We start from the raw sequence: 26,696 nt of genomic DNA on the forward strand, positions 1-26,696 counted from the left end.
CAGAGTGGATAATACCTCCTTAAGCAGAATGCGGAGATGTTCCAACTTAAATTTAAACGTAATCACATCAGGTTCAGCTTGTTGAGAAATGTTCCCTGAATCAGTAATTTCTCCCTCAGACAAAACCTCCCTGGCCCCATCAGACTGGTTTAGGGGCCCTTCAGAACCATTATTATCAGCGTCGTCATGCTCTTCAGTATCTAAAACAGAGCAGTCGCGCTTACGCTGATAAGTGTGCATTTTGGCTAAAATGTTTTTGACAGAATTATCCATTACAGCCGTTAATTGTTGCATAGTAAGGAGTATTGGCGCGCTAGATGTACTAGGGGCCTCCTGAGTGGGCAAGACTCGTGTAGACGAAGGAGGGAATGATGCAGTACCATGCTTACTCCCCTCACTTGAGGAATCATCTTGGGCATCATTGTCATTGTCACATAAATCACATTTATTTAAATGAGAAGGAACTCTGGCTTCCCCACATTCAGAACACAGTCTATCTGGTAGTTCAGACATGTTAAACAGGCATAAACTTGATAACAAAGTACAAAAAACGTTTTAAAATAAAACCGTTACTGTCACTTTAAATTTTAAACTGAACACACTTTATTACTGCAATTGCGAAAAAATATGAAGGAATTGCTCAAAATTCACCAAAATTTCACCACAGTGTCTTAAAGCCTTAAAAGTATTGCACCCCAAATTTGGAAGCTTTAACCCTTAAAATAACGGAACCGGAGCCGTTTTTAACTTTAACCCCTTTACAGTCCCTGGTGTCTGCTTTGCTGAGACCCAACCAAGCCCAAAGGGGAATACGATACCAAATGACGCCTTCAGAAAGTCTTTTCTATGTATCAGAGCTCCTCACACATGCGACTGCATGTCATGCCTCTCAAAAACAAGTGCGCAACACCGGCGCGAAAATGAGGCTCTGCCTATGATTTGTGAAAGCCCCTAAAGAGAAAGGTGTCTAAAAAAGTGCCTGCCGATATAAACTTATCAAAATACCCAGATTAAATGATTCCTCAAGGCTAAATATGTGTTAATAATGAATCGATTTAGCCCAGAAAAAGTCTACAGTCTTAATAAGCCCTTGTGAAGCCCTTATTTACAATCTTAATAAACATGGCTTACCGGATCCCATAGGGAAAATGACAGCTTCCAGCATTACATCGTCTTGTTAGAATGTGTCATACCTCAAGCAGCAAGAGACTGCTCACTGTTCCCCCAACTGAAGTTAATTCCTCTCAACAGTCCTGTGTGGAACAGCCATGGATTTTAGTAACGGTTGCTAAAATCATTTTCCTCATACAAACAGAAATCTTCATCTCTTTTCTGTTTCTGAGTAAATAGTACGTACCAGCACTATTTTAAAATAACAAACTCTTGATTGAATAATAAAAACTACAGTTAAACACTAAAAAACTCTAAGCCATCTCCGTGGAGATGTTGCCTGTACAACGGCAAAGAGAATGACTGGGGTAGGCGGAGCCTAGGAGGGATCATGTGACCAGCTTTGCTGGGCTCTTTGCCATTTCCTGTTGGGGAAGAGAATATCCCACAAGTAAGGATGACGCCGTGGACCGGACACACCTATGTTGGAGAAAATGGGAGGGTACAAGAGACGGCCCATTCTGAGGGCACCAGGCCTGAAAACCCCTACCCAACAAAATCTGCTTCGTCCGAAGCCGAGAACAACTTTGAAAAAAACAAAGGAAGAGGCCCGAGGACATTGACCGCAGATAGTCCACAAGCCTTGCTAGAGACTGCAGGAACTAGACTCAACTGAGTCAACAGCCTCCACGAGAGACCATTGCCCAGCAGTCGGTCTACAAGCAACACACCCCTTAGTAAAGAAAGGGAACAAGCTACCGTATTCTTCCACAAAGAAGAAAAGACACAGAGAAAAACATGAATGTACTTGTAAAGTGCGGCTAATCCCCCTTAAGGGACTCAAGGTGCTGCACATCTCATCAACCTCGAAAGGAGGAGGCTGAGTAGACATTGCCGGGGATTGAACTTGCAACCCTCGGTTTGCTACAGTGCAGAGTTATCCACAGTACATTAGTATGCTGAGCTAGCTGTCTAGTTAGCATAAGGAACTCCAGACCAACAGAAACCCACCAGTCTCCTAGAAACAAGGGAAATCAATGTCCAGACCCCAGAAAAACAGAAACCACGGGAAAAGGCGTGAAGTCTGAAACAGAGAGGATCTTCCCCCAACACAGTGCAACCACACTCTTCAAAGCAACTGAAGACGAAGGTCCCCAAGTCACAAAAAGGTAGCTCAGAATACCGAAATATTGAGAAACAAAACCTCGTGCAGCAAGCTCAGATAGGTCTGACGAACAACACCTGAAGCAAAAACAATACACGCTGCCATCATTAAAAAATGACTCTAAAACATAAATACTTGCAGGGCAAGCAGAAAGCAGCTGAAGATAGGATTCTTCAGATTGCTAAGTATCCACTAACCAGCAGACAATGTTGCAGGCTATCAAAGAGCCGCCAGTCCTTCCCACAAATCTTGAACATAGAGAAAGGAGAAACCTCAAGAGGCTTACTATACCTTGAATGCTCCGAGGACGAATTTAGAAGAGCAACAGATCTCAGATACTGCTCCAACTCCGGACCAGCCCAAGCGAGAGAAAGACCCCAACCACAAGCCCTCAGGGAATGGAAAGAAAAGGGGGAACTCACCCACCTCAACAGAGCTCGGGTGCCAACCCAATCCGCTCCTCCAAAATAAGGCACTCCCAAGGAGAACCCCCGGGACCTGCAACAGAGAAAAGTACATAGATCCTTAGGAAGACCTGTCACAGCTCTCTTAGACAGTCTCTACGTAGAGAGATCAAATTCCAACAGGTGAATCAGAGCCCACAGAGCAGCAGATGCTGCCCCTTAAAGAGATAAGCCACCTGATCCAACATCCTACACACATGGCAAGACAAAGACCCTCCAGAGAGAGGAAACCCCAGCTCATAAGGAAGACAAACTATCCCCTCAAAAAGTAAGGGCACAGATAAGAACAGTGTACATGTCCACAAGACATGAAGCCATAGTATGATCAAAACAAAAAAATGAAAAAATCACCCAGACACCACTGTTGGCCCAACAGAGAAAAAAACTCCCCATGAAGAGGCGCACACTCCGTCTGAAGGAAAAGTCAGGCCTTAAAGTTTATAACAAGTACCCGAACGTGGATGTAAACTCTGGCCTTCCTGCGTGCAAGCTCAATTAGCTAGCCCCTATGTCGCAACATAGGGTCCCTGAAAAAACTGGGTCGTACTGAACCAGTCCACAGGATCATAAGTCTTCAGACATCCAAGAAGGATTCCCCGATCCCAAGGAACAGAACACTCTAAAACTGCATTCAGAACATAACTGATGACCATTTATCACCCAGGCCAATTCATATTCTTCGCAAGAAGTAGAGTCTGAATCAGAGACATCTGTCTCCAAAAAATCAGAATCAGAATCCTCAATAACTGAATAAAAAAATCTAAACGGCACCTTACACCCCCAATGGCTGGGGCACTCACCACCTCCAGTGAACCAGACACCAGCAGACTCGGATTTCTCCGTCGCCACGCGGTTAGTAATGCGGAAATGAAGTCACAAGGTAAACTGTGCAGTTCATGCAAAAGCGCGCCTGACCGTAAAGGCCGCGTCACTAGACATAGGCCGTTATGTTCCAAAATAGCCATGATCCGAAGCAACACTACACAGTAGCAGACAGAATCACATAACAACATGATTATAAACCCCCCTCAGGAGATATTAACCCTTGATTACGAGATACAAAAAGGAGCCTCACTGAGACCCGAAAGGTTGTAGCCCCTCTCAGATAAACAGTTGTATTACAATACATCCATGATGAAAGTAAAATAAAACAATATATGCCGTGGAACAGGAACACAGCCCTTCAAGTGTGACAGATAGTAGCGTCACTTCTGCCATGGACTTGAGAGAAAACAGCAGGCAGCAAAACTCATCAACGCCGATTGCTTGTGGAGCTGATAATATGAGTCAGAATGGTTTCGCAGAAAGACTCTCCCTGCATCTCCGGACTCTAACTTTCACCCATGCTCTCACTGAGAGGCTGACAGGACTACTTTAAACTCCAGTCCCATGCCGAAGAGTACTACCCTCCATAAGAGAATATTGAAAACTTCTGACACTTCTCTGCCAACCTCCTGGGACGAAAGGCAAAGAATGACTGGGGGATGAGGGAAGTGTGAGGAGTATTGCAGCCTTTGGCTGGGATGTCTTTGCCTCCTCCTGGTGGCCAGGTTCTGAATTCCCAAAAGTAATGAATGCAGCAGTGGACTCTCTGCATTTATGAAGAAAAAGTGGCCTATGCTGCTCTCAAGGGAAAGAGGGTGGTTTAGGAGATTGCTCCCCCACCTATTTCATGATTGTTTCGTTTTTACAGTTTGACAAATTATTATGTTTGCTGTAACGAGTGATGTTTTAATAGTTTGATGCAGCCATGAGTAGGTGTCCATGTCTTTTCAGCTTCTTAGAATATGTATTTTGTATGTTAAATAAGATGTTTTGTAAATGCTTACACTCAATAAAAACTATTTAAAAAATAAAAATGATAGAATTTTTAAACCATATGCAAGGAAGACAAAATGGTAATCAAGAAAAGCATTAATACAAGTAGTCACCACAGCTCTAACGTAAAGAGGAGTAATATGATCCAGGGAAGACCTCAACACAACAAGTATTCCCTTTAAAGCCTTAAACTAAGCTGCTTAAGTAGTAGCAGAAGCCCTCTGCCCTTTGTAAGGTAACAGTATGCAAACAAAGAAACAGAGAGTGAAGGAATTCTTAGTTGCTTCCACATAGAATTCCATGCATAAACAAAATCAAGAATTCCATGCATAAACAAAATCAAGAATTCAAGAAGTAGCTCCTTAGAATTCTTAAAGCTCAGAAACACTCCTAGCGGAAGAAATGGTAAACAACAACAGTTTCCAAGATAACCGTTGAAGATCCAACCATCTTAGGGAGCAACAAATTACTTGTTAAAAACAGCCTTATCCTCTTGCCTGATAAGCAAATGAGGTTTACAGGAAAAAGCTTAAAGCTCCGTAACACTTCGAGCTAAAGAAATGGCAAACAAGAACAGAATTTTCCAAGAAAAAAAGCTGAAGATCTGACCTTTAAGTGAGGGGCTTTATGTACCTTCAATACTTAATTCAGACTCCAAGGAGGAGTAGCTGGAAAAAGAATGTTTTAAATGTCTGAATATCTGAAAGTTTAGCAATATTCCTCTGATACAAAATAGGCAGAACAGAAATCAGGCCTCTCATAGAAGTGTAAGCCTTAGTTCAAAACCTTTTAAAGGAGATTTTGAATCTCTAGGCCTCCCTAACAAGTCAGATTTGCAGGATTACCTTGGGTGAGAGAACAGGAAATAACATAATTGATTCTTAACTGATAAATTAATTTCTTTCTTGGTGGTGATAGTCAACAAAAATCCTTACTTGGGGGAATTAATCTCCTGGCCACCAGGATGAGGCAAAGACACTTCACACAAAGCTTTTAGTATCCCTCCTACTTTATGTCTGAATCAATTATTAAAATGAGACATTCAATATAATTGTGGGCCAAAACTAGCATACAAAGGATCTAATAAGAAGGGCCCTTGCAGCAGAAGTTTGCTCCTTAGAGGAAGACAACACATTGGGTAAGAGAACATCTGAATAAAGTCCATAAACCATACACAAAATTTTATAAGGCCAAGCTGGAGAAATCAGAATCACTCAAACTTCCTACTCTTTGATTCTGGCTATCACTGTAGGTAGCATTACAAATGGAGGAAATATATAAATCAGCATGAAAAACCACAGGACCACTAACACATCCACCAGGTACATCTGAGAGACTTAAGTCCTGGCACAACACCAATGCAATTTATTCTTGAAGCGAGATGCATGATGCATCTCGGGCAAACCCTAGTGTCTTACAATCTTGATGAACATCTCCTGACGAAGGCAATGAAAACTGATTAAGTCAACATTCCAGTATCTGATCCCCAGGAATAGAATGCCCAAGATCAGATATTTGTTCTGTTTTGCCCACCTGCTTCCCTCAACAAAAAGGAGCTAAAGGTTTCTCCATGATTGATATATGCAAACTTTGAAATTTTCCAACTGAGTTCAGATGTAAGATTCCTGTTTGAAAAAGGATCAGCTATGCAGAATGATGAATTTCCAGAATATTAAAAGGTAACCCCCCCCCACCCCCCTCCAAGGAGACCAAAATCACTGAGCTCTTTGAGACTCCTAGACAGCCCCCAGCATAAAACAATGGTTTGCTGAAATTATCATCTAGTGTGGCCTCCGTAATGTGACTCCCTTCATAATGGATTGGTGACTCTGCTGACCTAGAGATATCCTCTGAAACAGATCCTTGTGATCTCTGTTCCACAAGTGCGACAATACCAGTTGAAGAGAGTGCAGGTGAAACCTAGCAAAGGGACCCATATTGGAAATGGTCACCAACAACCAAATAACTTCCATATAAAGTGTTAAAGTTGGAATGAGGATTGCTACAAACAAGAACACATTGACTGCAACTTGCTTCTGCACTCCTCTGTAAGAGATCATGGTCACAAAGTCTATGGCATATGCAAGGAAGGAGACTAAACTGATGAAGAGAACTCTTTGGTACATTTATGCCAAAGTGGCTGTGTGCTCCACTGCCTTCTGAATAGAAAACACCAGGATGAGGATTTTGGCTTTCTTCCACTAAGAAAAAGTATAATGCATATAGTTTCCTTGTAGCAGGTAGGAACCTTCAAAACTTTAGAATCTTAAGATCAGGAATAAGCCAAAATTCTAAGAACTAAGACCACATTGAAATAAGGAACTTGAGGAATGACTTATGTTACCTCAAAATCTGCAACACAAAAAGTTAACCTCTAACCTTGATTGAATCACTAGAACAAAAGAAGACATATCTCGTAAAAAAGGTCTCATAAACAAAATCTGTATCCCTTAAAAACTAGCTACAACATCCAAAGATTGAAAATAAATCTTGCCCAAATCTCACAACAAAGTCTCAGCTTGTTCCCGACAAATACAAAATTCTGAATGGGGCAAACCTTAAAGATCATACCCCTCAAACCACAATAGAAAGAAAAAATGCATTTCCATCTGTGGGAGCAGAGTCCACTGCTTCATTCGTTACTTGTGGGAATTAAGAGCCTGGCCACTGGGAGGAGGCAAAGACACCCAGCCAAAGGCTTAAATACCTTCCCCACTCCCCTCATCCCCCAGTCATTCTGCCAAGGGAACAAGGAACAGTTGGAGAAATATCAGGATATAAATGGTGCCTTAAGATTAAAATAAAATTTAGATCCGCTCACCGGAGAAACGGGCAGGGGCAGTGGACTCTCCTCCCACAGATGGAAATGAAATCATCAGGTAAGCATAATTTATGTTTTCCATCTTAATGGGAAGAGAGCCCACTGCGTCATTCATTACTTATGGCAACAAATACCCAAGTTCTAGAGGACACTGAATGAAAAAAAATGGGCCAAAGGAGGCGGACCCTAAACTGAGGGCACCACAGCCTGCAGAACCTTTCTCCCAAAAGTTGCTTCTGCCGAAGCAAAAACATAAAATTTATAAAATTTTGCAAAAGTATGTAAGGAAGACCAGGTGGCCACCTTACAAATCTGCTCCATAGAGGCCTCATTCTTAAAAGCTCAAGAAGAGGCCACAGCTCTAGTTGAGAGAGCCGTAATCCTCTGAGGAGGCTTGTGTCCCGCTGTCTCATATGCCAGACAGATCATACTCCTTAACAAAAAAAGATAGAGAAGTGGCAGAGGCCCTCTGTCCCCTGTGCTTCCCTAAATTCACAACAAATAAGGACAAAGTCTGTCTGAATGCCTTCGTGGCCTGAAGATAAAACTTCAAAGCCCGAAACACGTCCAAATTATGAAGTAACCTCTCCTTTGAAGAAGGGTTAGGACACAAAGAAGGAACTACTATTCCCTGATTGATGTTACTACTCGACAACACTTTGGGAAGGAATCCCAAACCAGTGTGAAGAACAGCCTTATCGGCGAGAAAAACTAAGATACAAATTCCTAAAGACAGGCCTGATCCTAACCAGGCTCTGAACAAAGGACTGAATGTCAGGAAGCTACCCGAACTTCTTATACAACAGTACAGATAATGCCGAGATTTGTCCCTTTAAGGAGCTGGCGGCAAGACCCTTATCCAGAATATCATGGAGAAAGGCCACAAACCTGAATACCCTGACCTTGTGCCAGGGGTATCGTCGTTCTTCACACCAGGACAAGTAGGTCCTCCACACCTTGTGATAGATGCGTTGAGTGACTGGCTTCCTGGCCTGAACGAGTGTGTCAATCACTCTTTCCGAAAATCCTTTGCTTGGCTAAGACTAGACATTCAATCTCCACGCAGTCAACATCAGAGAATCCAGATTTTGGTGTAGAAAAGGACCTTGAACCAGCATATCCCTGCAACAAGTTTAATTAAAAATAAATTGAAATGGGGGGGAGCCAACTCTTGAAGCGGCAGGATGAGTCTTGATGAAGCTCCTGAACAAAATAGACAACATTTAACTATTTGAGATTAGTGAGAAAAAATTTGATGTAACAAATGCTTTATTGAAGGAAACAGAAACATAACTTATACTTTGATTGCAGTTTGGAAGTGGAAATTTGACGGCTATCCTGACCTATGGTCTTCAAGAACGCCACATGCAATTCTGGGCCTTGCTTATTTTCTGTGAACCTTGTGGTGGCGGCCGCTGCATAAATAACAAAGACTACTAGCTATATTTAACCCACTCGCCTCTTGTTCACTGCGAGGACATATCATGGAGGTTGACATGTATGCTCTGACTAGATTGTGTGACCTACTGGATGCCTTTCAAGCCGTAATGGAAGACACAATTAAGATGGCGTTTTGGCCCCCGGTTGGTCCTACTCTGACGCTGGTTCCTCAGCCTAATCCTATTTTGCTGAAGCAGGTTGGTGACGGCGCTATGGGGCCCCGGCGCTTGCTGCCTACCTCTAGTACAGCACACACTGATTCAAAGCTGAGCCGCTTTGCAACGGAGTAGATGAGGAGGCCTGACATATCAGTGGATACTGGCTGTGATTATGGAACTCATACCAGGAGCGGCGGGAAGGCCTTTACTGATACAGAGGAAATCTGCGGTAAGGGCAGAGCAACAGGAGACAGGACAATAAAGCGACACCGGGCAGCTGAGAATCTGATATATACAGTGATCGCAAATAGGTACCTCTTGACAGTATATGGGTGCATTATCCCGGACTACCTGTGCAACATGATGTTTTATGAGAACTGTTGGCCGGCTGACGGTGGGACACTGCTGGGGGCTGATGCCTATGGTCCGGTGGATAGTGGGGCTATGGACAAATCCCCAAATGCTGGGTTTGGATGAACTCTTGAGATATGATACTGGCAAACACGATCTAAGCAAGTTGCCGGTGCCTTGATTTATGCTGCTTGAAACTGTTTAAACCTTTCTTATGGACGGCTTGCTTGGACTGTTGTTATCTGGTAGTACTAAGTTAAAAGCTCGTAGTTCCAAGAGCAAATGTTTTATCTTTGTTCATTGATCTTGCTTTGATACTATATTAGGCATTAGAGCTTTTGTTAAAAATAAGACGAGACTATGGATAGATATCTTATTAGCACATACATTTTAGCTATGCTTTATGTATCTCTGGTTTTTGAGCACTATATAGTACTTAAATTTGAATATACCCACCACTTTTTTAGACAGACAGATAGCTGCTATCTATGAATATTTATAGTTTCATGGGAAACCAAAGCCCATCACATATTATAGTTGGATGTTATTTCCTCTGTCTGCGGCCGAGGCGGGGGAACACGTCCTGGATAATAGTTGTTTCCAGATTGGTGGGTACATGCTACACTCTGATAACGCTCATCCCTTAATTAGTCTGTGTTTATACTAGGTTTATTAATATGCAAGTAGCATCAGATGTGCATAACTCTATATAGAATACTTTTATTACCTAGCTAACTCTATTTTGACATAGGTCCTTTAGACACATTGAGTTCCTAACTTTTCAGTTTGCTGCGTCTCCTAATCCCTTTGCAACTAGACATATGTCAGTAATACCCAAGTATATACACGTGGATTTAATAGGGCTATATTTTATTATACATACTTTGAGTTATCCCTGCTTATTTTTCACTTAGTTTGTTACTGAAAGAATATAAGATTGTACATATATGGGGGTCTAAACTCTGCTTTCTCAAATATATGTGTCATGTTCTCTTTGAGGAAATTGGTCCCTAATATGATCCATTGAGCCTATGCTAAAGATCCTATGAGTTTTAAGTGAATGTGCAGTATATTTAGTTGTTTAGATTACTGCGTCATTAGATATGCCATCTATTTTTGTACATTATCACTTTGCCTCAGGGGATATGCTGTTCTCCAGCATCCATAATACAATGGAAATATATACGATATTCTAGTGGACATGCCTTAGAGTGTCAGGTACTGGCGAGGTCATACAATACCTATATATTTCCATTCACTGGTAAAGGGTGATTAGTAAGACAGACCTCTTTTGTAGGTCCTGAGGAGTAAGCTTGTCACATGTCCTTTATAGTATGCTTTGTTCCCCCTTACCATTTTGCTTACTGGTTAAGCGTAAGGGCACAGACCCTATTCGAAACTCCCAATACTGTTTATACATGCCTATTACTAGTGATATTTGAAATGTTCCCCTTTCCCTTTAAAATGAGGTGCTGTTCTTTCAGACTGCATTGATATATTTACAGTATGATCATACTACATGTGAACTTGATTCTTTGACTTGGTTATTCATAATTCTCTGTTCTGACATCTGAGTATGAAGATGTATATTTTTTCTTGTGTATTTTGTTTGCATTAAACCTCAATTAAAAAAAAATAAAAAAATTGAAATGTCAATTTGATGAATTAAAGTGCCCTTGCTTTTTTTTTTAAATTGAAAACCAGGCACTAATTCATCGAAAATAGACCTTCACTTTAAGTGTTCTTGTAATTTTGGGAATCTTTGCCTACTCCAAGTGGCTAGGAATTGCATCCCAGGATTAATGGCGTATAGACTCTCACCACCTTATGAAAGAAAAATAACTCAGTGTGGTAGGGGAGTGCTGGCTCTAGAACGTAGAGGGGTTTGGCCAGCAATCCCACGTGATGATCTTGTGGACTCTCACAATCCTATGAAAGAAATATCACTTTAGTTTACAAATCAAAAGGAAATAAATAACTACTACATTCAATGTAAAATGCATGATTTTATACTAGTAAACTGTAATTTCTTACTAGTCAAGGACTGGTGGATATTTCCAGATATACATGTTTATTTTTAGGTTTCAGGGTTAAAAATCTGGAGAGTGCTGGTTCCCATAGCAGCACACTATATATCTGTGTTTATGTAGATATAAATAAAGCTAAATATGTTGTACATGCATACATTTTAAAACACAGGTCACACAACACATACATACAGAGTTGGTAACATATTTAAACCATGTGATTTGTCTAATGAGAAGTTATTTAGCAACTAGTAGTTATATACAAGAGAAAATGTGTATCATGGACAGAGCAGTTTAGAGAAGCAAAATTTCTGCATGCAACATTGTTAAAAACTAAAAAAGGGTGACTATATTTGGATGCTGTACTGGAGACCAATACAGCAGCTTCCCTGTATTTTGGTTCATTATAAAAGCAATACAGGGCTACAAATCCTATAGTAAAGTAAGGAAGGAACATAATAATCCAATAGCGGCTCTTTTGAAGCTTATTGTCTATATTGTGGTTTCAGTAACATCTAAATCTTAGTAAATCTTAAAGGGATATTAAGCCCAAAGAGCAGCAGATTTAAGAAACGTTTTAATTTACTCCTATTATCAAATGTTCTTCGATCTCTTGCTACCTTTATTTGAAAAATCAGGAATGTAAAGCTTAAGGGCCATTTTTGGTTCAAAACCCTGGGTAGCGCTTGTTGATTAGTGGCTACATTTAGCCACCACCTAAGCTTACATTCCTGCTTTTCAAATAAAGATACCAAGAGAATGAAGAAAATGTGATGATAGGAGTAAATTAGAAAGCCGTTTAAAATCGTATGCTCTATCTGAATTATGAAAGAAAAGAAATTAAATAATGTCTGTTTACAAAGCATGTGTTCCGTCATACCTTTTGTACGTTTCCATATCTCTGAATAGCATCAGATAGCTGACTCTTCAATCTGTCCAGCTGAAGCCGATCCTGCAAAAAAACAGGAAACATTCTTTTGTTAGCTGTATATCTTACAAAATTACAAATTTACTATCACATTACTTTATACAGCTGATTGATTCCTGAAGTTGTAATGAAGACTTTTAAAACACAGAATAATGAATAAAAGAATAAATAACTTAATAATTGTATTTGTTACTTTACCTAAACTGAAGATGTTAGATTTCTGCATAGAATGAGGCTAACAAATAATAAATACACTTTAGAACACATCCAATAAAAAATAAATCCTCCGTAATGTCAATGTTTCTACAGCTGAACATAATGTTTTGCTCATGTATACACTATCTGACCAAGAGTCTGTGGACACACTAATTTTTGAGTTCAGGTGTTTTACACCACAACCATTGCAAACCAGTGCATAAAAAATTATGATTACCAGATAATTTCATTTCCTTCTTTATAAGGAGAGTCCACTGCATAATTCCTTACTGTTGAGAAATACTGAACCTGGCCACCAGGAGGAGGCAAAGAAACCCCAGCCAAAGGCTTAAATACCTCTCCCACTTCCCCCAACCCTCAGTCATTCTCACAACAAAGTCTCAGCTTGTACCCCACAAAAACAAAATTCTGAATGGGAGGAAACCTTAAAGATCATACCCATCAAAACACAATAGAAAGAAAAAATGCATTTCCATCTGTGGGAGGAGAGTCCACTGCTTCATTCATTACTTGTGGGAATTAAGAACCTGGCCACCAGGAGGAGGCAAAGACACCCACCAAAGGCTTAAATACCTCCCCCACTCCCCTCATCCCCCAGTCATTCTGCCGAGGGAACAAGGAACAGTAGGAGAAATATCAGGGTATAAATAGTGCCAGAAGAGAATATAATTTAGAGGGCCGCCCATCGGAGAACACGGGCGGGGGCCGTGGACTCTCCTTATACAGAAGGAAATTAAATTATCTGGTAAGCATAAGTTATGTTTTCCTTCTTAATATAAGGAGAGTCCACGGCATCATTCCTTACTGTTGGGAAACATACCTAAGCTCTGGAGGATACTGAATGATAATGGGAGGGGAGGCACAAAAAGAGAGGCGAACCCTAATCTGAGGGCAACACAGCCTGCAAAACCTCAAAAACTCAAAGGGAGCCAGCTGTAAAACCTTAAGAACAAGATTCAGACTCCAAGGAGGAGCCTTAGATCTGAACACAGGTCTGGTCCTAATGAAAACATTAAGAAAGTACTGTACAGTAAAACAGACAGGGCCGAAATCTGTCCCCTAAGGAAACTGGTCGAAAGACCCTTCTCCAGTCCATCCTGGAGAAACGATAGGATCCTGGCAACCTTAACTTTATGTCAGGGGAATCCATGCTCTTCACACTAGAATAAATAAGTTCTCCACACCTTTTGATAGATGCGACGAGTAACCGGCGTACAAGCTTGAATGAGTGTATCAATAACTCTCTCAGAAAAACCTCTCTTGGCTAGGACTAAGCGTTCAATCTCCACGCAGTCAGCCTCAGAGAATCTAGATTTTGATGAACAAAAGGACCTTGCTCCAGCAGATGCCTGCAACAAGGTAACTTCCATGGAGGAGAAGATGACATCCCCACCAGATCCGCAAACCACGTCCTTCATGGCCACAATACCTGCTCCTGCTTGATGCGGGCCACTACACAAGGAAAGACTGGTAACAGCGCGAAAACGTTAATTAGATTGAACCTCCAAGGCACCGCTAATGCATCTATTAGCTCCTCCTGAGGATACCTAGACCTTGACCCATATGTGGGTATCTTGGTATTGAGATGAGATGCCATGAGATCTATCTCCGGCATCCCCCACCTGTTGCATATCTCCGCAAACACATCGGGATGGAGAGACCATTCCCCCGGATGAAAGGATTGTCTGCTGAGAAAATCTGCTTCCCAGTTGTCCACTCTCGAAGTGTAAATTGCTGACAGTGAACAGCTTTGGGCCTCCGCCCACTCCAGAATCCGAGATGCTTCTCGCCCCTCCATGATGGTTAATGTAAGCCACCGAGGTTATATAGTATGATTGGAATCTGATAAACCGAAATGAACCCAGAAGAGGCCAAGCCTTCAGAGCATTGAAGATTGCCCAAAGTTCCAGAATGTTGATCGGGAGGGAGCATTCCTCTAAACAGTGCCCCATCTTAATAGACTCTTGTCCGTAGTCACAAACTCCCAGGATTGTCTTAGAAAGGATGTCCTTCGGGACAGATTATCTGGATAAAGCTACCAAGAGAGCGATTCTCTCGAACAGCTGTCCAGAGAAATCTGTTGAGACAGATCTGAATGATCGCTGTTCCACTGCCTAAGCATGCACAGTTGTAATGGTCTGAGACGGAACCTGGCAAAGGGAATGATGTTCATGCTGGACACCATGAGACCAATTACCTTCATACACTGAGCCACAGATGACCTTAAGGAGGTCTGGAGGGCAAGATATGCCAAAGATAGCTTGCAACATCTCTGGTCGGTTAGAAATATCCTCATGGATATGGAGTCTATTACAGTACCCAGGAATTCCACCCTGGTGCTTGGAATAAGAGAACTCTTTTCTAAGTTTATCTTCCATCCATGCGATTGAAGAAGAGAGAGAAGAGATTCCAAATGGTCCTCAGCCAGACGCAAAGATGGTGCTTGTACCAGAATATCATCCATGTAGGGAGCTACTGCTATACCCTGGGTTCTGGCAACGGCTAGAAGAGCCCCCAGAACCATTGTGAAAATCCTTGAGGCAGTAGCGAGGCCAAACAGAAGTGCAATGGACTGGTCCAGGAATGCAAACCTTAGGAACTGGAAGTGATCCTTGTGGACTGGAACGTAAAGGTAAGCATCCTTCCTATCTATAGTGGTCATGAACTGCCCTTCCTGAACTAAGGAAAGGATGGACATTATTGTCTCCATCTTGAACGAGGGGGCATTTAGAAATTTGTTTAGGCAGTTTAGTTCTAGAATCGTGCAGAAAGTTAACCTCCTCCTTTGAGACCACGAACAGGTATGAATAGTATCCCAAACCTCTTTCTGCGATAGGAACCGGGACAATGCCTCCTAAAGAGGAAAGATCCCACACACACCCCAGAAAGGCTTCCCTCTTTTCTAGTTTGGAAGACAGGCTTGAGAGGAGAAATCTGCCCTTGGGTGGATGAGATTTGAAAACTATCTTGTATCCCTGAGTTATGACTTTCAGGACCCATGGATCCTGCACATCCCTGAACCAAGCTTTTAAAAACAGCTACAGTCTGCCCCCTACACGATCCAGCGCCGGATCGGAGGCTACCCCTTCATGCCGACTTAGTCTCGGCGGGCTTCTTGCACTGCTTGGATTTATTCCAGGATTGTGCCGGCTTCCACGTACTCTTGGCTTGCTCAAGCTTAGAGGAGGACTGCTATTGTTGGGATTTCTCAGAACCAAAAGGAACGAAAATTAGAGCCTTGTCCCTTAGACTTGTTCTTCCTATTCTGCGGTAGGAAGACACTCTTGCAGCAGGAGGCCTAGAGGTAGCAGACTCTGACCAAGAAAGACTCAGAGTGTGACCCATTCCGTGGATAATTGAAAAACAGATAAATCCAATAAATCACTAGATGACCCCTGGCCAGGAGAGCTATGTCTAACCATTCACTTGCGTTTGGCAGGGCGAGGTACAGCACTCAGGGCCTCAGACACTGCAGTCTTTAACTGCATGGTAAAGTCTGATGGTAAAAGGCTTCCTCTAGATGAAGGATCTGAAGTGCTGTAGGAAGCTGCATATGATGAGAGATGATGAGGGAGATGATTGATGGGTATGCACCTCACGGGACGGCAAGTCCTCAGAGGTGGACGGTTCAGTGGTACTAAAGGGGTTAACCTTCTTAGACCTAATAACTTTGTCAAGGCATGCGGAACATAGTTGAGAGGGCGGGCATACCAAGGCCGCCTCACAATATAAACAGGTATTACTATTTGGAATAGAGGGAGTACCCTTAAGAATATCAGAATTTTCCATAGCTTAAGCTAATGACAGTAGGACACCAAATAAAACAATCTTTTTATTTCTCACAAAAACGACACCTTTATACTCCCAATGGCTGGGGAACTCACCACCTCCTAGACCCAGACAATACAGAGAAACAACGTCTTCTCTGACAGCCAGCTCGGTCAGGAAAGAGGAAATTAAAGTGAGACCACTCCCGGTCACATGGTGCGCAAGCCAGGACCGCCCCAGCTATGAGAAAAAGCACGCCAAGCTACAAGCTGTGCAGCGTTCAAAGTGAAAGTAAAACCTGTGTGTTCCAGCCAAGTAACAAAAAAACAGTCTATGAGCGCAATAAAATCTCTCACATAAAACAGAATAAAATCAAAGCAACACATTTGATTAATCCACACTGTTCAATAATCCCCTCTCAGGAGATATTTACCAATGATTATTTTAAGATAAAAAGGAGCCACACTGTGACCCTGTCTTCTAGCATTTCCAACATATGTAAAAATTGAAACAATCTTATCAGAATCCATGCTGTGTAACAAGAACTCAGCCTCAAGTGTGACAGTCTTGTAGCATCACTCCTGACATGGACATGAGGGAAGAAAAACGAGCAGGCAGTGAAACTTGTCAACACTGATTTCTTAAGGAGCTGTTAGCTGGTAGTCTGGATGAGTTCGCAGAAAGACTCTCCCTGCATCTCCAGACTCTAACTTTTGTCAATGCTCTCACTGAGAGGCTGACGAGAATACTTAAAACTCCAGTCCCGTATTGAAGGGCAGATACCCCTCCTACGAAACTACTCTGAAATCTTCTGACACTTCTCTGCCAACCTCCTGTGATAAAAGGCAAAGAATGACTGGGGGATGGGGGAAGTGGGAGAAGTATTTAAGCCTTTGACTGGGGTTTATTTGCCTCCTCCTGGTGGCCAGGTTCAGTATTTCCCAACAGTAAGGAATGATGCCGTGGACTCTCTTTATATTAAGGAAATCCTGCACATAGCCATGAAATGTCTATAGACTAACATTGGCAATATAATGGGTCATACTAAAAAAACAAACAAAAAAACCCAGTGACATTAAATATGCCAACTCTGCCACAAGTCTGGCCTACTAGATCTGCCATGGTCAACAGAGTAAGTGCTATTATTGTGAAGAGGAAGCATTTAGGTGTAACAACAGCCCTGCCATGAAGAGTTAGAATCGGTAAACTCACAAAGTACAACCCAGCCAGGAAGCGTTAGAGCAGGTAAAATCACATGGTACAGCCCAGCCATGAAGAGTTAGAACAGGTAAACTCATAATGTACATCCCAGCCGTGAAGTGTTAGACCAGGTAAACTCACAAAGTACAGCCCAGTCGTGAAGTGTTAGACCAGGTAAACTCACAAAGTACAACCCAGCCATGAAGCGTTAGAGCAGGTAAAATCACATGGTACAGCCCAGCCATGAAGAGTTAGAACAGGTAAACTCATAATGTACATCCCAGCCGTGAAGTGTTAGACCAGGTAAACTCACAAAGTACAGCCCAGTCGTGAAGTGTTAGACCAGGTAAACTCACAAAGTACAGCCCAGCCGTGAAGTGTTAGACCAGGTAAACTCACAAAGTACAGCCCAGCCGAGAAGAGTTAGACCAGGTAAACTCACAAAGTACAGCCCAGCCGAGAAGTGTTAGACCAGGTAAACTCACAAAGTACAGCCCAGCCATGAATAGTTAGAACAGGTAAACTCACAAAGTACAGCCCAGTCGTGAAGTGTTAGACCAGGTAAACTCACAAAGTACAGCCCAGCCGTGAAGTGTTAGACCAGGTAAACTCACAAAGTACAGCCCAGCCGAGAAGTGTTAGACCAGGTAAACTCACAAAGTACAGCCCAGCCATGAATAGTTAGACCAGGTAAACTCACAAAGTACAGCCCAGCCGAGAAGTGTTAGACCAGGTAATCTCACAAAGTACAGCCCAGCCATGAATAGTTAGAACAGGTAAACTCACAAAGTACAGCCCAGCCATGAAGTGCGAGACCAGGTAAACTCACAAACTACAGCCCAGCCATGAAAAGTTAGAACAGGTAAACTCACAAAGTACAGCCCAGCCATGAAGTGTGAGACCAGGTAAACTCACAAACTACAGCCCAGCCATGAAGAGTTAGAACAGGTAAACTCACAAAGTGGGGCGGCTGAAGCGTGGAGCATGTAAAAATACCCTATCATTTGTTGCATCACTCACTACAGAGTTCCAAATTGCCTCTGGAAGCAATATAAGCACAATGACTGTGTCAGGAGCTTCATGATAATGGTTTCCATGGCCAAGAAGCTGTACACAAATCTCAACTTGCAAATTGCCAAGCGTTGGCTATAGTGGTTTAAAACATGCCACCACTGGACTTGGGAGCTGTGAAAATGTGTTCCCTCTAAGTGATAAATCTGGTAGTCTGATGAAAGAATCAGTGTGTACTGATGCAAGGAGAATGCTACCTAATGAAATACAGAGTGCCTACTATAAAGTTTGGTGGATGAGGGTTAATGGTCTGGGGATGTTTTTCAGGGTTTGAATAGGCCTCTTAGTGCCATTGAAGGGCCATACAAAAACATTTTAGACAATTGGGCCCTTTCTTGTTCCAGCATGACTTTCCCTGTGCACAAAATGAGGTAGATGAAGACATAGTTTACCAGTCTGGTGTGGAGTAACTCAACTGAACTGCACAAAGCCCTGACTCAACCCCACTGGACACCTTGAGGCCTGAATAGGGATGCTGATTCCAAGCCAGACCTCCTTCTCCAGCATCAGTGTCTGACCTCATAAATGCTCTTTTAGCTCAATGGGCACATATTACCACAGATACACTCCAAAACCTTGTGGAAAGCCTTCTCTGAAGAGAACTGCTGTTATAGCTGCAGGGGGGGGGGGGGGGGTAAATCTATATTAAATGTCCATGGTTTTGGAATGTGAGTACAACAAATATTAATTATAATGATTAATTATAAAATAATATGCATATGCGCTTTTGATAGCTTTATAAATAACAGAAAATGTTATAATAATATAAATTATTACACTGCCACCACCCGGATACTTCATAATTTCTCTAGAGACCACTGTGTATATAATGATGCAAAGAAAAACTGAACTCATAATTGTTATAAAATAACATGTTAATGTTTTGAAACAAGCATTTAAATAAATTAAAAAAAAAAAAACATAGCTCTATACAAAGTGTTCATTAAGTTGTGAACTTGAGAAAATCTCAAACAAAAGAAAAATAAGGCTGAATTGATTTAAAATCTTAATCACACGCAAGAAGGAACAAGCACTTACTCAATAAGCTCTAAAAATGGTCAATTACACAACAATTGGGCCAAAGCTTTAATTTATTTAAACATGCTATTGTGTAATGGAAAAAGGCAACATCTGGCATCAAACAAACATGCCAGGTATAACGACTAGTGAGGTAGAACTTTGTTTAATTTACAAGAGTCTACAAACCATCAAAATATTGTCAGGAGCAAAACAGAAGTAGCACAATCTTTGATAGCAGCACAATTAGTAACAAATCTGCATTCTAAAGTTAGCACACAGATTTCCTCAAATTCGCGATACCATCACATGTACTTAGGTGTACTTAGGTAGCAGGAGGGCAAATTATTGGTGTTTGTCTGTTCCTACCCTATAGATAAGGGGTCTCAAAGTAACGGCCCATGAACCGGCTCTACGTGGCCCGCAGGAATGGCCAACCAGGCATCTGGGCATGGTCAGATCCTTTGCTACCTTTAAGGCCTTACGGTCAACCGGCAGTTTCCTTTTTATTCATGGTGCCGACAGGAAGGAGTGATTAGTATGGTCTGCACCAGCAAGAGGTACAGATCAATTGCTTCCCCACTGGGCTACCAGGAATTATATATTTTTAACAGTTTTAACCCCATTGTTGGACCAACAGGGATTTATCCCCTCACTGTAAAAAAAGGAAATTTATGCTGACCTGAAAAATGTATTTCTTCTACAATACGACAAGTCCATGGATTTCATCCTTACTTGTGGGATATTATCCTCCTGCTAACAGGAAGTGGCAAAGAGCACCACAGCAGAGCTGTATATATAGCTCCTCCCTTCCCCTTCACCCCAGTCATTCGACCGAAGGTTTAGGAAGAGAAAGGAAAAGCTAAAAGGTGCAGTGGTGACTGAAGTTTGTAAAATAAAATATAATCTGTCTTAAAAATGACAGGGAGGGCCGTGGACTCGTATCATAGAAGAAATCAATTTATCAGGTAAGCATAAATTTTCTTTTCTTCTACAAGATACGATGAGTCCACGGATTTCATCCTTACTTCTGGGATACAATACCAAAGCTACAGGACACGGATGAAAGGGAGGGACAAGACAGAGACCTAAACGGAAGGCACCACTGCTTGAAGAACTTTTCTCCCAAAAACAGCCTCAGAAGAAGCAAAAGTATCAAATTTGGAAAAAGTATGAAGGGACGACCAAGTCGCAGCCTTACAAATCTGTTCAACAGAAGCATCGTTTTTAAAGGCCCATGCAGAAGCCACAGCCCTAGTAGAATGAGCCATAATTCTTTCAGGAGGCTGCTGCCAGGTGAATGATACTCCTCAGCCAAAAGGAAAGAGAAGAAAGAGAGGTAGCCATAGCTTTCTGACCCCTAGGCTTTCCAGAATAAACAATGAATAATGAAGATGATTGACGTAAATCCTTTGTCACCTGCAAGTAAAACTTCAAAGCACAGACCACGTCCAGATTATGTAACAGACGCTCCTTCTTAGAAGGATTAGGACACAAGGAAGGAACAACAATTTCCTGATTAATATTCTTATTTGAAACAACTTTAGGAAGAAATCCAGGATTGGTACGTAAAACCACGTTATCAGAATGAAATATAAGATAAGGCGAATCACATTGTAACGCTGAAAGCTCAGAAACTCTTTGAGCAGAAGAAATAGCAACTAAAAATAGAACTTTCCAAGATAGCAATTTAATATCTATGGAATGCATGGGTTCAAACGGAACCCCTTGAAGAACTCTAAGAACTAAATTCAAACTCCAGGGAGGAGTAATTGGTCTACATACAGGTTTAATTCTAGTTAGAGCCTGACAAAAAGACTGAACATCTGGCACATCTGCCAAACGTTTTTGAAGCAAAATTGATAAAGCAGAAATTTGTCCCTTTAAGGAACGTGCTGATATCCCTTTCTCCAATGCTTCTTGGAGAAAGGACATAATCCTAGGAATCCTAATTTTACTTCATGAGTAACACTTGGATTCACACCAATAAAGATATTTACGCCATATCTTATGATAGATTTTTCTAGTAACAGGTTTACGAGCATGTATCAAAGTATCAATGACCAAATCAGATAATCCTCGCTTAGATATAATCAAGCGTTCAATCTCCAAGCAGTCAGCTGCAGAGAAATTAGATTTGGATGTTGGCACGGACCTTGAATGAGAAGGTACTGTCTCAAAGAAAGTTTCCACGGTGGTAGAGAGGACATGTCCACCAGATCCGCATACCAAGTCCTGCGTGGCAAAGCAGGCGCTATCAGGATTACTGAAGCTCTCTCCTGTTTGATTTGAGCAATCACGCGTGGAAGGAGAGGAAACGGTGGAAACACATAAGCTAGGCTGAACGACCAAGGCACTGCCAGGGCATCTATCAGTTCGGCCTGTGGATCCCGCGACCTGGATCCGTAACGTGGAAGTTTGGCATTCTGACGAGATGCCATCAAATCCAGTTCTGGTCTGCCCCATTGGCAAATCAATGAAGAAAACACCTCCGGATGGAGTTCCCAGTCCTCTACTCCTGGGATGTAGATTGCCGACATATAACAAGATACTTCTATCATCGCTAAGGAACTTCTTGTTTCCCCCTGATGATTGAAATAGGCCACAGTCGTGATGTTGTCCGACTGGAATCTGATGAATTTGGCCGAAGCCAACTGAGGCCATGCCTGAAGCGCATTGAATATTGCTCTCAGTTCCAGGATATTAATTGGAAGTAGAGACTCCACCAGAGTCCAAACACCCTGAGCCTTCAGGGAATTCCAGACTGCACAAGTAGTAAGAAGTGAATACAGCGCCAACAAGAGGCCAAGGGATAAATATACTCACAGAGAGATAAAAGAAGATTATTTAATGAACCATGTTAAAAAGCATCAGTAATAAAAGACTATATATAAAAAATGTAAAAAGCACATATAAATAAAATTACAAATACAGGAATATCTTACAGAAGCTGCTCAAAGGGCCAAAGCTGATAATTACAATAAAAACAGAGGTAATAACAGGTGATCAGTGTGAGTGGTACACCAGAATAATAGTGTATACTAATAAAACAGAATAAGAGTGTATACTAATAAAACAGAATTAGCCTAAGTACAACTATAACAAGTGCATCAAGCAAAAAACTAATAAACAATAGTACAAACAATAGTGTTCAAAAATAGTGTTTCAAAAAAAGTGTTCCAAAAAATAAAAAATGCACTGCAGTGCAAAAAAAAAAAAAAAAAAAAAAATAGTGAGTGAGTGCAAATGGATATAAAAATGCTACCCTACTTAATCCAGTGAGGTTAAGATATAATTAAATAAAATACACAATATGCAATAACATAAAAAATAAAATACACAATATGCAATAACATACAAAATAAAATATAATCCAAAAAAGTGTTCAAAAAGTTGATCAACAAATGTTTTGTTGATCAACTTTTTGAACACTTTTTTGGATTATATTTTATTGCATATAACCTCACTGGATTAAGTAGCTAGCATTTTTATATCCATTTGCACTCACTCACTATTTGATCGTATCTATACAATTATTTTGCTACCCCTTTTTTTTTTTTTTGCACTGCAGTGCATTTTTTTATTTTTTGGAACACTTTTTTTTATTGCATATAACCTCACTGGATTAAGTAGCTAGCATTTTTATATCCATTTGCACTCACTCACTATTTGATCGTATCTATACAATTATTTTGCTACCCCTCTTTTTTTTTTTTTTTTTTTTTTTGCAATGCAGTGCATTTTTTTATTTTTTGGAACACTTTTTTTGAAACACTATTTTTGAACACTATTGTTTGTACTATTGTTTATTAGTTTTTTGCTTGATGCACTTGTTATAGTTGTACTTAGGCTAATTCTGTTTTATTAGTATACACTCTTATTCTGTTTTATTAGTATACACTTTTATTAGTATACATTCTTATTCTGGTGTACCACTCACACTGATCACCTGTTAATACCTCTGTTTTTATTGTAATTATCAGCTTTGGCCCTTTGAGCAGCTTCTGTAAGATATTCCTGTATTTGTAATTTTATTTATATGTGCTTTTTACATTTTTATATATAGTCTTTTATTACTGATGCTTTTTAACATGGTTCATTAAATAATCTTCTTTTATCTCTCTGTGAGTATATTTATCCCTTGGCCTCTTGTTGTCGCTGTATTCACTTCTTACTACTTGTGCATATTTTTTTGGAGGTTGGTTAGGATCTCTGTTTGGATACAGCTTGGGGATTACCTTAGCGCTTGTACACTACCCCTTTTTTCACTATTGAATTCCAGACTGCACGCCAGCCCAGAAGACTGGTGTCCGTTGTCACTATCACCCACGAGAGTCTGCAGAAAACATGTCCCCTGGGACAGATGATCTGGCGACAACCACCAAAGAAGAGAGTCTCTTGTCTGTTGATCCAGATTTATCTGAGGAGATACATTTGCATAGTCCCCATTCCACTGTCCGAGCATGCACAGCTGCAGTGGTCTGAGATGAAAGCAGGCAAACGGAATGATATCCATTGCCGCTACCATTAATCCAATGACCTCCATGCACTGAGCCATTGATGGCCGATGAATGGACTGAAGTGCTCGGCAAGTATTCAGAATCTTTGTTTTTCTGACCTCCGTCAGAAATATTTTCATGTCTACCGAGTCTATAAGAGTCCCCAAAAAGGGAACCCTTGTCAGTGGAACTAATGAACTATTTTCTATGTTCACTTTCCAACCGTGAATTCTCAGGAAAGACAATACTATGTCCGTGTGAGATTTTGTCAATTGATAAGTTGACGCCTGAATCAGAATATCGTCCAGATAAGGTGCCACTGCTATGCCCCGCGGTCTGAGAACTGCTAGAAGAGACCCTAGAACCTTTGTGAAGATTCTGGGTGCTGTGGCTAACCCGAAGGGAAGAGCCACAAACTGATAATGTTTGTCCAGGAAGGCAAATATTAGGAACTGATGATGATCCTTGTGGATAGGGATATGAAGGTAACCATCCTTCAAATCCACGGTAGTCATATATTGACCCTCCTGGATCATTGGCAAGATAGTTCTTAGTCTCCATCTTGAACGAAGGAACTCTGAGAAACTTGTTTAGACACTTGAGATCTAAAATGGGTCTGAAAGTTCCCTCTTTTTGGGAACCACGAAAATATTTGAGTAAAACCCCTGTTCCGGTTTTGGAATGGGACAAATTACACCCATGGTAGAGAGGTCTTTTATACAGCGTAAGAACGCCTCTTTTTTTATCTGGTCTACAGATAATCGTGAAAGATTAAATCTCCCTCTTGGAAGAAAATCCATGAATTCCAGTTGATACCCGTGGGTCACGATTTCCAGCGCCCAGGGGTCCTGAACATCTCTTGCCCAAGCCTGAGCAAAGAAAGAAAGTCTGCCCCCTATTAGATCCGGTCCCGGATCGGGAGCCACCCCTTCATGCTGTCTTGGTAGCAGCAGCGGGTTTCTTGGATTGTTTACCTTTATTCCAAGTCTGGTTGGGTCTCCAGACTGACTTAGATTGGACAAAATTCCCTTCCTGCTTTGTGGAGGAAGAGGAAGCAGAGGGTCCTCCTTTAAAGTTTCGAAAGGAACAAAAATTATTTTGTTTATTCCTCATTTTAACAGACTTATCCTGAGGTAGGGTATGGCCTTTACCTCCAGTAATGTCAGAAATGATTTCCTTTAACTCAGGCCCGAATAGGGTCTTACCTTTAAAAGGAATAGCTAAAAGTTTAGATTTTGATGACACATCAGCAGACTAAGATTTGAACCATAACGCTCTACGCGCTAGAATGACAAATCCTTAGCAATTTGAAAAGCGGCATCAGTAATAAAAGAATTAGCTAGCTTGAGAGCCTTAATTCTATAAAAAATGTCATCTAATGGAGTCTGAACCTTCAGAGACTCTTCAAGAGCATCAAACCAAAAAGCTGTTGCAGTAGTTACTGGAAAAATGCAAGCCGTAGGTTGTAAACGGAAACCCTGATGAATAAATAATTTCTTTAGAAGACCCTCTAACTTTTTATCCATAGGGTCTTTGAAACACAACTGTCCTCAATAGGTATAGTTGTACGCTTAGACAGGGTAGATATAGCTCCCTCCACCCTTAGGGATCGTTTGCCATGAGTCCCGAATGGTGTCTGATATGGGAAACATTTTCTTAAAATTAGGAGGGGGAGATAACAGCATACCTGGTCTATCCCATTCCTTTTTTACAATTTCCGAAATTCTTTTAGGAAATGGAAAAACATCAGTGTAAGTAGGCACTTCTAGATATTTGTCCATCTTTCACAATCTCTCTGGTGGTATCACAATAGGGTCACAATCATCCAGATTAAAAGTTATGAAAAAGAATGACAAGGCAGCACTCAGATATCTTTGATAACAAGTGGTTTATTTTTGCTCTTCCCAACATGTCAAAGACATAGATAGACCCCTAAAACAAATTTGTGATTAAAAAGGAGTTATATACACATACCAGGCCTGGTGAACGGAACAATTCCTTACATCAAATATGTAATTACTGAATACAGAGAAGCGCATTCATGTAACAAAAACGCTTCCATGTATAACATTTGTGTTAAGGATACAATAAGCAACAACAAACACCAATAGACATTAAGTTGCAAATGTCCAGAACCATCAGAGCACTTAGTGTGAATCACACGCTCTGTATTGCATGGGGAAGTTGCCTAGTAAAGTTCCAGCGTAACTGAATTTGAGCCAGCCAGCATAACAAGGAAAAAGCAGCCTCACCACCATTCGTACCAAGGGTACGATACCTAATCAAATCCCTCTCATTACAGTCTCCATGGACGCAGAAAAAACGTTTGACAAGTTGGATTGGTCTTTCCTCCAATCGACGCTAAAGAAATTTGGAGTAGGAGATGTTACCATTCAATGCACTTTTCAACTATATACTTACCCCTCAGTCCGGTTATAGGTTAATGGTAGGTTATCTGACTTATTTCCAATAAGAAATGGGATGAGGCAGGGTTATACATTATCTCCCTTGCTATTTGTTGTCAAAATGGAGATTTTGTTCTAACCTCTAGCATAAAAAACATAATTTATGTAAGAACTTACCTGATAAATTTTTTTATTTCATATTAGCAAGAGTCCATGAGCTAGTGACGTATGGGATATA

At 41.1% G+C, this 26,696-nt stretch overlaps 1 protein-coding gene across 3 annotated transcripts in view; it reads right to left on the reverse strand.

Annotated features, from left to right (window-relative positions):
* The window catches only part of TSNARE1 (t-SNARE domain containing 1), a 1,244,582-nt gene that overhangs the window by 327,747 nt on the left and 890,139 nt on the right, over positions 1–26,696 (reverse strand). For all 3 annotated transcript variants that reach the window (XM_053715403.1, XM_053715402.1, XM_053715404.1), the window contains one exon: positions 12,235–12,306. In XM_053715403.1, coding sequence (XP_053571378.1) covers positions 12,235–12,306 — 72 coding nt within the window. The remainder of the gene's footprint in view (positions 1–12,234; positions 12,307–26,696) is intronic.

The sequence above is a fragment of the Bombina bombina genome, chromosome 5, assembly GCF_027579735.1.
Source record: "Bombina bombina isolate aBomBom1 chromosome 5, aBomBom1.pri, whole genome shotgun sequence".
Taxonomy (NCBI): Eukaryota; Metazoa; Chordata; class Amphibia; order Anura; family Bombinatoridae; genus Bombina; species Bombina bombina.